The 15,090-nt window shown below is 51.1% G+C and overlaps 1 protein-coding gene across 1 annotated transcript in view; it reads right to left on the bottom strand.

Annotated features, from left to right (window-relative positions):
* LOC143962007 (asialoglycoprotein receptor 2-like) overlaps positions 1-14,827 on the bottom strand; it is a 59,798-nt gene extending 44,971 nt beyond the window's left edge. The window contains exons 1-3 of the mRNA XM_077471350.1: positions 14,772-14,827; positions 8,471-8,551; positions 2,730-2,801 (exon numbers count right to left, since the gene is read on the bottom strand). Of these exons, the coding sequence (XP_077327476.1) occupies positions 2,730-2,801; positions 8,471-8,519 (121 nt within the window). The 5' untranslated portion in view covers positions 8,520-8,551; positions 14,772-14,827. The remainder of the gene's footprint in view (positions 1-2,729; positions 2,802-8,470; positions 8,552-14,771) is intronic.
* Positions 14,828-15,090: the final 263 nt, after the last annotated feature.

Here is a 15,090-nt window from a genome sequence, read left to right on the forward strand (position 1 = left end):
GTACCGTAGCACCCTATACCAAGTTACCAGTCCTTATAAGAACTTTTGTGGACCAAGCAGGTTGTGTGTTAGTGATTAGCAGACTGTACGTCAGTCCCTATACCAATGAAGGACTGCTGCAGTATAGGGCAGCGGTCAGCAGTAGTGCACGGCAACCCTATGTATTGTGGACCGATAGCGGTCCTTACAGAACAGCAGACTGTACCGCACTCAAGCCTATGTACCGTAGCACCCTATACCAAGTTACCAGTCCTTATAAGAACTTTTGTGGACCAAGCAGGTTGTGTATTAGTGTTTAGCAGACTGTACGTCAGTCCCTATACCGCTGAAGGACTGCTGCAGTATAGGGCAGCGGTCAGCAGTGGTGCACGTCAACCCTATGTATTGTGGACCGATAGCGGTCCTTACAGAACAGCAGACTGTAACGCACTCAGGCCTATGTACCGTAGCACCCTATACCAAGTTACCAGTCCTTATAAGAACTTTTGTGGACCAAGCAGGTTGTGTGTTAGTGATTAGCAGACTGTACGTCAGTCCCTATACCAATGAAGGACTGCTGCAGTATAGGGCAGCGGTCAGCAGTAGTGCACGGCAACCCTATGTATTGTGGACCGATAGCGGTCCTTACAGAACAGCAGACTGTAACGCACTCAGGCCTATGTACCGTAGCACCCTATACCAAGTTACCAGTCCTTATAAAAACTTTTGTGGACCAAGCAGGTTGTGTGTTAGTGTTTAGCAGACTGTGCGTCAGTCCCTATACCGCTGAAGGACTGCTGCAGTATAGGGCAGCGGTCAGCAGTGGTGCACGTCAACCCTATCTATTGTGGACCGATAGCGGTCCTTACAGAACAGCAGACTGTACCGCACTCAAGCCTATGTACCGTAGCACCCTATACCAAGTTACCAGTCCTTATAAGAACTTTTGTGGACCAAGCAGGTTGTGTATTAGTGTTTAGCAGACTGTACGTCAGTCCCTATACCGCTGAAGGACTGCTGCAGTATAGGGCAGCGGTCAGCAGTGGTGCACGTCAACCCTATGTATTGTGGACCGATAGCGGTCCTTACAGAACAGCAGACTGTAACGCACTCAGGCCTATGTACCGTAGCACCCTATACCAAGTTACCAGTCCTTATAAGAACTTTTGTGGACCAAGCAGGTTGTGTGTTAGTGATTAGCAGACTGTACGTCAGTCCCTATACCAATGAAGGACTGCTGCAGTATAGGGCAGCGGTCAGCAGTAGTGCACGGCAACCCTATGTATTGTGGACCGATAGCGGTCCTTACAGAACAGCAGACTGTACTGCACTCAGGCCTATGTACCGTAGCACCCTATACCAAGTTACCAGTCCTTATAAAAACTTTTGTGGACCAAGCAGGTTGTGTGTTAGTGTTTAGCAGACTGTGCGTCAGTCCCTATACCGCTGAAGGACTGCTGCAGTATAGGGCAGCGGTCAGCAGTAGTGCACGGCAACCCTATGTATTGTGGACCGATAGCGGTCCTTACAGAACAGCAGACTGTAACGCACTCAGGCCTATGTACCGTAGCACCCTATACCAAGTTACCAGTCCTTATAAGAACTTTTGTGGACCAAGCAGGTTGTGTGTTAGTGATTAGCAGACTGTACGTCAGTCCCTATACCAATGAAGGACTGCTGCAGTATAGGGCAGCGGTCAGCAGTAGTGCACGGCAACCCTATGTATTGTGGACCGATAGCGGTCCTTACAGAACAGCAGACTGTACCGCACCCAAGCCTATGTACCGTAGCACCCTAGACAGACCAAGTTACCAGTCCTGATAAAGAGCTTTGTGGAACAAGTGAGTTGTGAATGATTAGCAGACTGCAGCAGAAGGGCAGCAGTCAAGTATAATATTCTTTCTATATTTGGAAGAAAGAATATTATACGTGTACAAGCCTATTACCGTACCACTGATACCAGTCCTGAAAAGAACCTTTGTGGAACTAATAGTAACAGCAAGTCTTTAAAATTATCCTCACTGCCTGACACACTGCTTCCTGCCTGTCCCTATACAAATTGGCAAAAAAGAGTAGGCTGGAACGATTAGCTGGAACAGCTCTTTTGTGGACCTGATAGTAACAGCTAATGATGATGATGATGATGATGATGAAGAAAGACTAATCTGGCTGAGCTGTCCCTAAAATAGCAGCATACAGCGCTCTGTCCCTTTATCTAAACTGACAAAAGAAACTCAGGCTGCTGACCTAACACCTATACCAGTCCTGAAAAGAACTTTTGTGTACCAAATAGCTAGCGTTTTCTCTGTCCCTACTCCACACAGGATCCTTTCCCTACAGTGACAGAAGAAAGAATGTAAAATGGCCACCGGATCGGGTGTATTTATAGGTTAGGGGGAATGTCCAAGTGTCCATGAGCTGTCATGTCTCAATTGGTTGTCCTGTAACACATGATAAACGTGTCACGAAAGGTTAAAGTTCTTGTATACATTAAACACGTAAGTCCGCCGGGGCGAACGACGGAAAAAGGCGTTCGAACCCGCGGACGGCGAAAGTCGGAAATTCGCCGCGAAACGACCGCCGGGCGAACCGTTCGGCCATCACTAAAAATCAGTATTACGCTATGGATCCTTTTGTATTTTTTTATATATACCGCCTGAGTCTGTGAAGGGGACGTATTATCCTGTGTATGAAAAAAAGTATATAAAATTCATTTGGGTAAAGTATTGTAATATATTAGAGATACTCACAGGAAATGAACATTAGGAGGATCCCCAGGATCAGTATCACCCGGTGAGGTGTATTCTTGGCAGCCGGAATCTCTGAAGACAGAGAGGATAGTGAATAATCCTGCATGTATCAGGCGGTATAATAATCCTACAGAATTCTTATCTCATGTAAAGACATTTTAAATTCATCTCGGATCATCTGTGTGCTCGTTCCCTGCATACAAATCTGTAATCTTCTATTATAACTGTATGTAGCGCTGGCTCCTGACGAGCAGGTTTTTTTTCAAAGTTACATTTCCTGAAACCACAGTTGGATTTTGGGACTAATTTGTTAAATTTCTGGTTTCGGTACCAATCCAGCTGGGTTGCACTGGGTTCTCCTTGGCCACAGGTGTCGCTGTCACCGCCGGCAAGGTTAGAAGTGCAGTCTAGCTGGGTGTATTGAATGCCACTGATTTCCCTCGGATCCAGCCCAGTGGGAGTGTTTTCCTGTTGTGCATTCTGGGGGGTGGTATTTAAGGTACCAATGCCATGTTAGGGGGGATTATTTTCTGTCTGTTTGGTACTGGTGGTCCTCCTGACCCAGCTCTGTGGCCCTCCTGGTCTGGGGTGCGAAACTATGCATTCTGTGTCTCGGGGCTGGCTGGCCCGAGGCGACGCAACTGAAGGGATAGGTTTGAGCGAACTTCGGAGCCTACTGATCCAAGGATGGTCCGGTGCCATCTCATCTGAAGGGAGAGGCCCCTCAACTGAAGAACCCCAGGGGAGGACTCTTTCGGGGGGAGACCATGCGCAAGGCTGGTTTCTCTGAAGGAGCCTGGAGGCTTAGTTGAAGGATGCAACCTGGATCTACACTCCTTTGGTATCGCCGGGTCGGCTGAGAGAAGCTGGTTCTGTATGTCAGTTCTTTAAATTCATCCCAATCCCTCAGTAACGCTCAAGTGTAACTTACAAGTCTGTGGCAAAGACTTTACTGAGCATCCCACCGGCTGCTAGGCCTAGTGAGAGAGGTCTATCCGGGGTTTGTTGAATCCAGTTTGTGGAACAGTTTTATCCTCTGGATTCTTCTAATACCTTCACCCTGCAATTGAAGTGCCTGAACTCACCCCTAACCCTCTACCCTTTATTAAGAGACTTTGTCTTTTTTCTAAATAAATAATCCAAAAGAGGATTCAGTGTCAGTTTCAACATTTTTAGGCCAGGAAGCAGGTGAGGTAACGGTAAGCCCAAATTAAACCAGCAGCTCCTTCAGGGTCAGTGTTATATATATATATATATATATGTAGTGACAGTACTACAACACTCTATCACAGACTTTTTCTCACCCAGGGTTCTTGCCCAGGCAGGTTGAGGCGCTCCGAAGGGGTTTAGGTCATATGGAGGAAACTGGATTTTCAGTTTCCTCTGAGTTTAGAAAAACCCTCTTTGGGTCCTGGAGCCCGGAGACTTTGTAGAGACTTATGAGGGATGAACTCTCCAATCCCGGCTCCGTGTGTTTTGAGCAACCAGCTTGTGCAATCCTATTTTGTTTTGGGAGAGACTGGCCTTCCCTAAGGAGTCCATATGACTGCAAGGGGGCAGCTAGAAACACGTGTCCAGTTTTAGAGGGTACTGTCTGGAGGAACAGATAAGAGTCTATGTTTGAGGCCAGAGCAACAGATCTGCAAAAACAAACCAGGAAGCTGCTAATAATTGTTTGTTTGCTGAACAATTCCCAATACCCCCTACCAGGGTAACATCTGTGTTTTTAATAATAGTGGTCAGGAAGAAACCTTATAAGAAGAGTCCTTATGATCTCTACACTTGTATTGTATTGTATATCACCATTTATATTGTATTTAAGTATAAAATGTATACTAAATCAGGGCAACCAATGAGGTTCTGTTTTTTATTACCTCAATACAGATATAGTAAAAGGTGATTTCTGATTGGTAGAGCCAGTATAGCAGTATTTTTACTTTTTAATACTTTTTTATTAAAGCTTTTTCAAATATAGAATAACAATGTTATACGAAATACAAAAAGGGCTTCATTTCATACAAAGTAATGCAATAGTGAGGCTGTGTCCAACACACACGTTGACGCAAACACGCCATGCGCCTTTACCACCCCCCCTCCCCTCCCAGCCCTCCTACCCACCCTCCCTCCCCACTTCGAGCACGCACTGCTGGCACTGGTCACGCCGATCCTAGCTGGATAGCAATGGGCCCCACTCAATATGGAGGGGGAAAAAAGTAAGGGCGAGAAACGGACAAAGAGGGCCCCCACCCCTCCCCACGGGCTCTCCATAAGAAAGTCCACCTGGGGGGGGGGGGGAGAAAACACCCCTCGCCTCCCGCCTACCAAGGAGGTGCTAATCCACCCTCACAGTAAACTCACTCAGGGGGGTAACCCATGCTAATCAGCCAGGGGTTCCATAATGTCCCAAATTTTCTTAAGTTGTTTAGTTTTATAAACATTGCTCTCTCGCACCATACTGTAGAGTTGATTACGTTAACCCATTGTCCGAATACCGGGGGATTTTTGGCTTGCCAATTTATTGCTATCAGCCGCCTGGCCTGGTACAAACACCTCAGGACAGATGGCTTAATTGGAGGAGAAATTCTAGCCTCCTCAAATATCCCCAATAAGCAAACCCTGGCCTCGGGTTTCAGAGTGGTCTTAAAAACCCTATTTATTTTAAGAACTATTTCTAGCCAGTAACTATACAATTTTGGACATTTCCATACCATATGGAAGAGGTCTCCCGGTGCCCCACATCTGGGGCATTCGTCTCTAGGTTTCCTGCCCATTTTCCACATCTTATAGGGGGTATAGTATGCCCTATATATAAGGAGCAAATGGGACACACGCTGAGATGGGGATATAGAGGCCAAGTGCCCCTGCTCAAGCGTCTTATCCCATTGTTCTTGGGTTATCGGGCCTACATCCCCTATCCAGCCCTGCCTGCTCTTAGCTGGGCCCTCACCTTTCAGAATCCTTCCTCTGAGCTTTATATATAACCGAGAAATCTGGCCTTTTGCTTGCCTTCGGTCCATAAGACCCTGAAGCAGGGGGATTTCAGTTCGCTCAATAGCGAGTGATCCATATTGGGCTTGAATTCCATGTCTCAGCTGTAGATATTTATAAAACGTCCTGTTAGAAATATTGAATTCCTGTCTAATAACTTCGAAGGATTTCATTACATTCCCTTCATATAGATGCACCAGTCTATTAATCCCCTGTCTGTCCCATTCCAGAGATCTATCTATCTTGTTTAATTCGCTCAAGTGACGATTATGCCATAGGGGGGTGTAGGCAGTTACTCCCACATAACCCATCTTTTGCTTTGCTTTCTGCCATACCTTCCTCATTAAAACATTGGTGGGGCATCTGTAGGCGAATGAATTGGCCTCTAAGACTTCAGGTAATAACTTATGGGGTACCCCTACCAACATCAATTTATGGTTTGTGGACCCTCCCGTTTGGAGCCCCGCCCCTGCTAGATGCTGGAGTTGGGCAGCCAAGAAATATGCACCTAGATGGGGTATGGCCAAACCTCCCTCCATGACGGGGAGCTGCAGCGTATGTAACCCTATCCGGGCGTGCCCCTTTTTCCAAATTAAATCCCGGAAAAGTGAGTCCATTCTTTGGAACCATTTCTGGTTAATCCAAATTGGGGAATTGTGTAGAATATATAGTATTTGTGGCTGCCAAAGCATTTTTATTAGGTTGCAGCGTCCCGCCACGGAGAGAGGGAGGCTGCACCATCTGTTAAGTTTCAACTTCATTTTCACCAATAATGGTGCTAGATTCTTGTTAACATATTGGTTTACTTCCCCAGAGATCCAGATACCCAAGTACCTCAGCCTAGTCACCGTCTCCAGGCCTGCGATCATTGGCAACACCCTTTGATCTCCAGGTCTGGGCAGTGGCAGGAGGGCTGATTTACTCCAGTTGATCTCTAGACCAGATTGTTGACCAAACTCCCCCATCAACTGCACAACTCTATTCAAGGTAGAGTCCATGTCTCCAATAAAAAACAGGACATCGTCCGCGAACAGAGCGATTTTATCTTCTACAATTCCACGCCGGAATCCCTGAATGTCCGGGCAGGATCTTGCCAGGACCGCCAGGGGCTCCATAGCTAATACAAATAAGAGGGGGGACAACGGGCACCCCTGTCTTATTCCCCTCTCCAGCTGGAATGTTTCAGAAAATTCAGTTCCCATCTTGATTTTGGCCCTAGGTTTATTATACAGCAATTTTGTCCATTGAATAAATAAGGGGCCAAAACCAAACCTCTCTAACACGCTCCACAGGTAGCCCCATTCCAGGCTATCAAAGGCCTTAGTAGCATCCAGTGCTAGAATAGCTCCCAGCCCAACATTATCCCTGGGTATTTGAGTATTAAGAAACACTCTTCTGATGTTAGTGCTAGTTGCCCTACCCGGGATAAAGCCCGACTGGTCTGGATGTATTAGTTTATGAATATATTTGTTTAAACGGATTGCTAGGGCCTTGGCTAGTATTTTGATATCCGAACATAGTAGGGATATCGGCCGGTATGATGAGACTTCCTGTTGATCCTTCCCCTCCTTAAGAGTTAAAATAATATTGGCCTCTAGCATCGAGGCAGGGAGTTCCCCCACCTCTAATGCATAATTCAATGTCGCCAAGAGTTCCGGCAGTAGCGCTTCCCCATAGCGTTTGTAAATTTCTGATGGTAAACCATCTGGACCTGGGGATTTATCGTTGGGCATTGCAGCTACTGCATTTTTTAGCTCCTCCAGCGTGAGTGGTAATTCGAGGGACAATTTGTCCTGTTCTGATAGTGTTGGAATTGCTGTTTAAAGTAAAAAGTCAGTAACAGGACTGCCTCGACCCTGTGTAACTGATTTATATAAATTTTTATAATAATCCTGGAGTACCCTCATGATCGCAGGGGGACTAGAAACAAGATCGCCTTTTGGCGACTTAATTTACCTGAGCAACTGTTGGGGCGCCATTAGTTTGGACCAATAGGGAGAGGGCTCTACCCACCCTCTCTCCTTCGCCAAAGTAATGCTGGCGTTGAAATATGCGCCTGTTCTCTGCCTTTTTTAAAAGAGCCATTTTATAAACTTGTTGACTGGCCAACCATACCTTCTGTCTTGCAAGCGATGGAGCTTCTATGTATGATTTCTCCGCCAGAGTAACTTTAACTTTAACTTTAGCAACCAGCTTGTGCAATCCTATTTTGTTTTGGGAGAGACTGGCCTTCCCTAAGGAGTCCATATGACTGCAAGGGGGCAGCTAGAAACACGTGTCCAGTTTTAGAGGGTACTGTCTGGAGGAACAGATAAGAGTCTATGTTTGAGGCCAGAGCAACAGATCTGCATACACAAAACAGGAAGCTGCTAATAATTGTTTGTTTGCTGAACAATTCCCAATACCCCCTACCAGGGTAACATCTGTGTTTTTAATAATAGTGGTCAGGAAGAAACCTTATAAGAAGAGTCCTTATGATCTCTACACTTAAGTTAATTTCACACAAAATATGTAGATATATTGTATATCACCATTTATATCGTATTTAAGTATAAAATGTATACTAAATCAGGGCAACCAATGAGGTTCTGTTTTTTATTACCTCAATACAGATATAGTAAAAGGTGATTTCTGATTGGTAGAGCCAGTATAGCAGTATTAGTATTAGTAGACATGTGTTCTATAAATAAAGACTCGGGTCCTCAGCTGTCCATAATAGATTAAGAGGATACCCCCTCATTATAATAACTTACCTTCGGCTGTTGATGCATTCTTCATCTTTTTTAAATGAAGATCACCCATATTGGCATATGTATTTTTCTCATAAAAGCGCCCTGAAGAAGAACACAGACCTTAATATACATATTGTAGATACCAGGGAGGATTTTCAGGTAATGTAATTCACATATAGTGGCACTCTACACAGCATTTTATCAATAAGAGATGGAGCTTTTCTGAAATATGATGCTATTGACATTTATTGTGACCTATCGGGAATTTATTCTTGGAGAATTGTAAAAGTTACTGACGCCAATGATAAATTCTATAATATATCGACTTACATAACAATGTATAATTAAGCATTTTAAGCATTTAACAGAAAAACCTTGGGATCATTAGAATTTAATTGTATTATTACTATCACGACTTAAGACTCATCTTCCACGAGGGTCGGAGTAGATGACCAGGACTGGTTGAGGCAGCGGTGCAGATGGGCCAAAGTCACAGAGCTGACACAGAATGTTTGGAGAATCTGCTTCTTTCGCTACAGCGAGAGCCCTGAAAAGGTCCATCTAGAGGTCGAGAGATCGTTCTACGGGTGATACTCAGGCTGTGGTCCTCTGACTCACCCAAGCAGATCACAACTGCACTGCCACAACTCCCTGGCAGTGTTGGAGGAGCACAGGTATCACAAGGCAGCAGATAAGGCTGAAGGAAATAGCAAGGCTTACTAAGGCATACTGGGAACACATGGCTAAATGCAGTTAGGGACTCACTGGGATGATGGATCAAGCAGCTGGAAGCTGATAAGCACACACTGGGAACACAATGTGGAAAGCATGCTAGAACACACTGGGAATGATAGGTTCAAATCAGGTAGGGAGACTCTGTGAATACAAGGCTGGAAGCAGATTGGGACACACTGGGAATACTAGACTGTAAGCAGACTGTAACACACTGGGAGCACAAGACTGGAAGCAGGCTGGGGCACACTGGGGACACAAGGCTTGAAGCAGGATGGGACACATTGGGAGCACAAGGCTGAAAGAAGGCTGGAATGCATTGGAAACAAAAAACTGGAAGCTGGCTGGTACATGCTGGGAACACAAGGCTGGAAGCAGGCTGGTACACGCTGGGAACACAAGGCTGGAAGCAGGCTGGTACACACTGGGAACACAAGGCTGAGTGAGTGGCTTCAATATTTTCAACTATGCAATTTTTATAAAGAGCTGAGTAGGTCAAGTCTCTGCAGGGACTTATCTCGGTTTGAGGAGTTGTGCCTCTCTGACTCAAAATGCCCCCATGCTTTATCTATAACATATGGCATTTTATTATCGCACACATTTCCTGACCGCCCCTTCTATGTCCGAGACTGGGAGCTAGGTAAAAATATGGCCCTTGGAGACTGGGATAAAGTGTTCTCTCTGACATTTAACTACTTGCCGCCCACGCTATAGCCAAAAGACAGCTAAAGCGCGGACCTTAATTGCTGGGAGGACATCCATATACATCCTCCCATGCATGAGCTGCCTGCATGCCCCTGTAGGTTGCGTGGGGTGTACTCTGTGATAACGACCCCTTGCCACGTGATCAGCTGTCAGCCAATGACAGTTGAGCACGCAATGTAAACAAAAGATTGATAATCTGTATTTTTGTTCCCCTCACACTGTCAGAGTGAGGGGAAAAAAAGCAGATCATTGACTTGTCAGAGGGACATCATTCCCTCACACAGAGAGCCACAGTTGCCTGAACAGTGCCCACCATTGCCACCTATAAGTGGTGGAGAACACAGGGAGGGCGGTGGAGAGCATGGGGAGGTGGAGCAAACTGGGGGGTTGGCAGAGAGCATGAGGGAGGTGGAGCACACTGGGGGTGGAGCACACTGGGGGGTGGCAGAGGGCATGGGGGAGGTGGAGTGAACTGGGGGGGTGGCAGAGAGCAAGGGGGAGGTGGAGCACACTGGGGGGTTGGCAGAGAGCATGGGGGAGGTGGAGCACACTGGGGGTGGAGCACACTGGGGGGGTGGCAGAGGGCATGGGGGAGGTGGAGCGAACTGGGGGGGGTGGCAGAGGGCATGGGGGTGGTGGAAAGCATGGGAGGAGATGAAGAGCACCGGGAGGGTGGCGGAGAGCATTGGGTAGGTGGAGAGCACAGGGAGGGTGATGGAGAACACAGGGAGGGTGGTGGAGAGCATGGGGAGGTGGAGCGCACTGGGGGGTTGGCAGAGAGCATGGGGGATGTGGCGCACATTGGGGGGTGGAGCACACTGAGTGGGTGGCAGAGGGTATGGGGGAGCTGGAGTGCACTGGGGGGGTTGGCAGAGAGCATGGGGGAAGTGGAGCACACTGTCGGGTGGCAGAGAGCATGGGGGAGGTGGAGCGCACTGGGGGGGTGGCAGAGAGCATGGGGGAGGGAGGTGGAGCGCACTGGGGGGTGGACGAGGGCATGGGAGAGGTGGAGGGCACTGGGGGGGCAGAGGGCATGGGGGAGGTGGAGCGCTCTGGGGGGTGGCGGAAGGCATGGGGGAGGTGGGGCGCACTGGGGGGTGTATAAAGCATAGGGAGGTGGAGCGCAATGGGGGGTTGGCAGAGAGCATGGGAGACGTGGAGCACACTGGGGGGTGGAGCACAATGGGGGGGTGGCAGAGGGCATGGGGGAGGTGGAGTGCACGGGGGGTGGAGCACACTGGGGGGGTGGCAGAGGGCATGGGGGAGATGGAGCGCACTGGGAGGGTGACAAAGAGCATGGGGAAGGTGGCGCGCACTGGGGGGTGGCAGAGGGCATGGGGAGGTGGAGCGCACTGGGGGTGGCAGAGGGCATGGGGGAGGTGGAGCGCACTGGGGGCGTGGCAGAGGGCATGGGGAGGTGGAGCGCACTGGGGGGTGGCAGAGAGCATTGGGGAGGTGGAGCGCACTGGGGGTGGTGGAGCGCACTGGGGGAGGTGTCAGAGAGCATGGGGGAGGTGGAGCGCACGAGGGGTGGCAGAGGGCATGGGGGTGGTGGAAAGCATTGGGGGAGGTGGAGAGCACAGGGAGGGTGGTGGAGACCATGGGGAGGTGGCGCGCACTGGGGGGTTGGCAGAGAGCATGGGGGATGTGGAGCACATTGGGGGGTGGAGCACACTGGGTGGGTGGCAGAGGGTATGGGGGAGCTGGAGTGCACTGGGGGGGGTGACAGAGAGCATGGGGGAAGTGGAGAACACTGTCGGGTTGCAGAGAGCATGGGGGAGGTGGAGCGCACTGGGGGGGTGGCAGAGAGCATGGGGGAGGGAGGTGGAGCGCACTGGGGGAGTGGCAGAGAGCATGGGGGAGGTGGTCGCACTGGGGGTGGACGAGGGCATGGGAGAGGTGGAGCACACTGGGGGGGGGGCAGAGGGCATGGGGGAGGTGGAGAGCTCTGGGGGGTGGCGGAAGGCATGGGGGAGGTGGGGCACACTGGGGGGTGTAGAGGGTATGGGGGAGGTGGAGCGCACTGGGGGTGTGGCAAAGGGCATGGGGGATTTGGAGCGCACTGGGAGGGTGACAGGGGGCATGGGGGATGTGGGGCACACTGGGGGGTGGCAAAGAGAATGGGGGAGGTGGAGCGCACTGGATGGGGTGGCAGAGAGCATGGGGAGGTGAAGCGCACGGGGGGTGGCAGAGAGCATGGGGGAGGTGGAGAACACTGGGGGTGGCAGAGGGCATGGATGAGGTGGATCGCACTGGGGGGTTGGCAGAGAGCATGGGGGAGGTGGAGCGCACTGGGGGGTGGCAGAAGGCATGGGGGAGGTGGTGCGTTCTGGGGGGTGCAGAGGGCTTGGGGGAGGTGGAGCACACTGGGGGGTGGCAGAGGGCATGGGAGAGGTGGAGCATACTGGGGGGGTGGCAGAGGGCATTTGGGAGGTGGATCACACTGGGGGGGTGGAGAGCATGGGGGGAGGTGGAGAGCACAGGGAGGGTGGTGGAGAGCATTGGGAGGTGGAGTGCACTGGGGCGTTGACAGAGAGCATGGGGGACGTGGAGCACACTGGGGGGTGGAGCACACTGGGGTGGTGGCAGAGGGCATGGGGGAGGTGGAGTGCACTGGGGGGGTGGAGAACACTGGGGGGGTGGCAGAGGGCATGGAGGAGGTGGAGCGCACTGGGGGGGTGGCAGAGAGCATGGGGGAGGTGGAACACACTGGGGGGTGGCAGATAGCATGGGGGAGGTGGAGAGCACTGGGGGGTGGCAGAGGGCATGGGGGAAGTGGAGCGCACTGGGAGGGTGACAGAGGGCATGGGGGAGGTGGAGCTCACTGGGGGAGCAGCGGGGGCATGGGGGATGTGGAGCGGACTGGGGGGGTGGCAGAGAGCATGGGGGAGGTGGAGCACCCTGGGGGGCTGGCAGAGGGCATGGGGGAGGTGGAGCGCACTGGGGGGGTGATGGAGAACATGGGGAGGTGGAGAGCACAGGGAGGGCGGCGGAGAGCATTGGGTAGGTGGAGAGCACAGAGAGGGTGGTGGAGAACACAGGGAGGGTGGTGGAGAGCATGGAGAGGTGCAGTGACTGGGGGATTGGCAGACAGCATGGGGGATGTGGAGCACACTGGGGGGGTTGAGAACATTGGGGGGTGGCAGAGGGCATGGGGGAGGTGGAGTGCACTGGGGGGGTGGCAGAGAGCATGGTAGAAGTGGTGCACCCGGGGGTGGTGGCAAAGAGCATGGGGGAGTTGGAGCACACTGGGGGGTGGCAGAGAGCATGGGGGAGATGGAGTGTGCTGGGAGGGGTGGCAGAGAGCATGGGGAAGTGGAGCGCACTGGGGGGGGTGGCAGAGGGCATGGGGGAAGTGGAGTGCACTGGGGGGGTGGCAGAGGGCATGGGGGAGGTGGATCGCACTGGGGAGTGGCAGAAGGCATTGGGGAGGTGGAGAGCACTGGGGGGGTGGCAGAAGGCATGGGGAAGGTGGAGCTCACTAGTGGGTGCAGAGGGTATGGGGGAGGTGGAGCGCACTGGGGGGTGGCAGAGAGCATGGGGGATTTGGAGCGCATTGGGGGGTGGCAGAGAGCATGGGGGAGGTGGAGCACACTGGAGGAGGTGGCAGAGAGCAAGGGGGAGGTGGAGCACCTTGGGGGGCTGGCAGAGGGCATGAGGGAGGTGGAGCGCACTGGGGTTGGCAGAAGGCATAGGGGAGGTGGAGCGCACTAGAGGGTGCAGAGGGCATGGGGGAGGTGGAGCTCACTGGGGGAGTGGCGGGGGAATGGGGGGTGTGGAGCGCACTGGGGGGTGACAGAGAGCATGGGGGAGGTGGAGCGCACTGGGGGGGTGGCAGAGGGCATGGGGGATTTGGAGCGCACTGGGGGGGGTGGCAGAGGGCATGGGGGATGTGGAGAGCACTGGGGGGTGGCAAGGAGCATGGGGGAGGTGAAGTGCACTGGGGGGGTGGCAGAGAGCATGGGGAGGTGGAGCGCACGGGGGGTGGCAGAGGGCATCGGGGATGTGGAGCACTCTGGGGTGGTGGAAGAGAGCATGGGGAAGGTGGAGCGCACTGGGGGGTGGCAGAGAGCATTCGGCAGGTGGAGCACACGGGGGGGTGGCAGAGGGCATGGGGGATTTGGATCGCACTGGGGGGTGGTGGAGAGCATGGGGGGAGGTGGAGAGAACAGGGAGGGCGGCGGAGAGCATTGGGTAGGTGGAGAGCACCAAAAAACTCTAGATGAGAAAACGGGTCCAGCGTGTCGACATGGACATGGTGCTCAAACACTGCGCAACTCTCTGGCCGACAGCATCAAAGTGGTCTTTCTCTGGTCAACTGCGTCAAAGTGACCCCTTTCTGGTCAACTGAATAAAAGTGATCCCTCACTGGCCATCGGCATCAACGTGGTTCATTTGCTGGCCAACTATGTCAAAGTGATCCCTGTCTGGTCAACTGAATCAAAGTGATCCCTCTGTGGTCTACTACGTCAAAGTGATCACTCTCTGGCCAACTGAATCAAATTGATCCTCTCTGGCCAAATGTGTCAAAGTGATCCCTTTCTGGTCATCTGAATTAATGTGATCCTTCTCTGGCCAATTGCATCAAAGTGATCCCTCTCTGGCCAAAAGTGTCAAAGTGATCCCTACCTGGCCAACTGAATCAAAATGATCCCTCTCTTGGCCAACCACATCAAAATAACGGCTCTCTGGTCAACTGCATCAAAGTTATCCCTTCCTGGTGAACTGTGTTAAAGTGAGCCCTTTCTGGTCAACTACATCAAAGTGATCCCTCACTAGCCAAATACATCAAATGAATCCCTTTGCTGGCCAACTATGTCAAAGTGACCCCATTCTTACCCCCCTCCCCCCTTAATATTAATCAATGATCACATCTACAACCTACCTGATTCCCTCTGCAGACAAACCCGATTCTGTGCGCTGCTCGGTCTGCCTCTTCGATCCCTGTTAATTTTATAGTTAGGTACTTCCTAAAATAAGGTGTTACCACATACTGCATTTCAGTTTTAGGAACTTAGAAATACCACAATAAAGAGGAAGTGTGTGTATTTCTGTAATATTCTGTAGAAACGTGTGCCCACTCATGAACTTGTTATTTAATTGCAGTAATTTATGGACTATGATTGGTTTATAATATATTTGCTTGCACTACTAATCTACTACTCTGGAGGATGGGGGAAACAGTTAAATCTCTGTATTTGCGG

The sequence above is a fragment of the Lithobates pipiens genome, unplaced genomic scaffold, assembly GCF_037356315.1.
Source record: "Lithobates pipiens isolate NorthernLeopardFrog02 unplaced genomic scaffold, aLitPip1_a1.2 Scaffold_8, whole genome shotgun sequence".
Taxonomy (NCBI): Eukaryota; Metazoa; Chordata; class Amphibia; order Anura; family Ranidae; genus Lithobates; species Lithobates pipiens.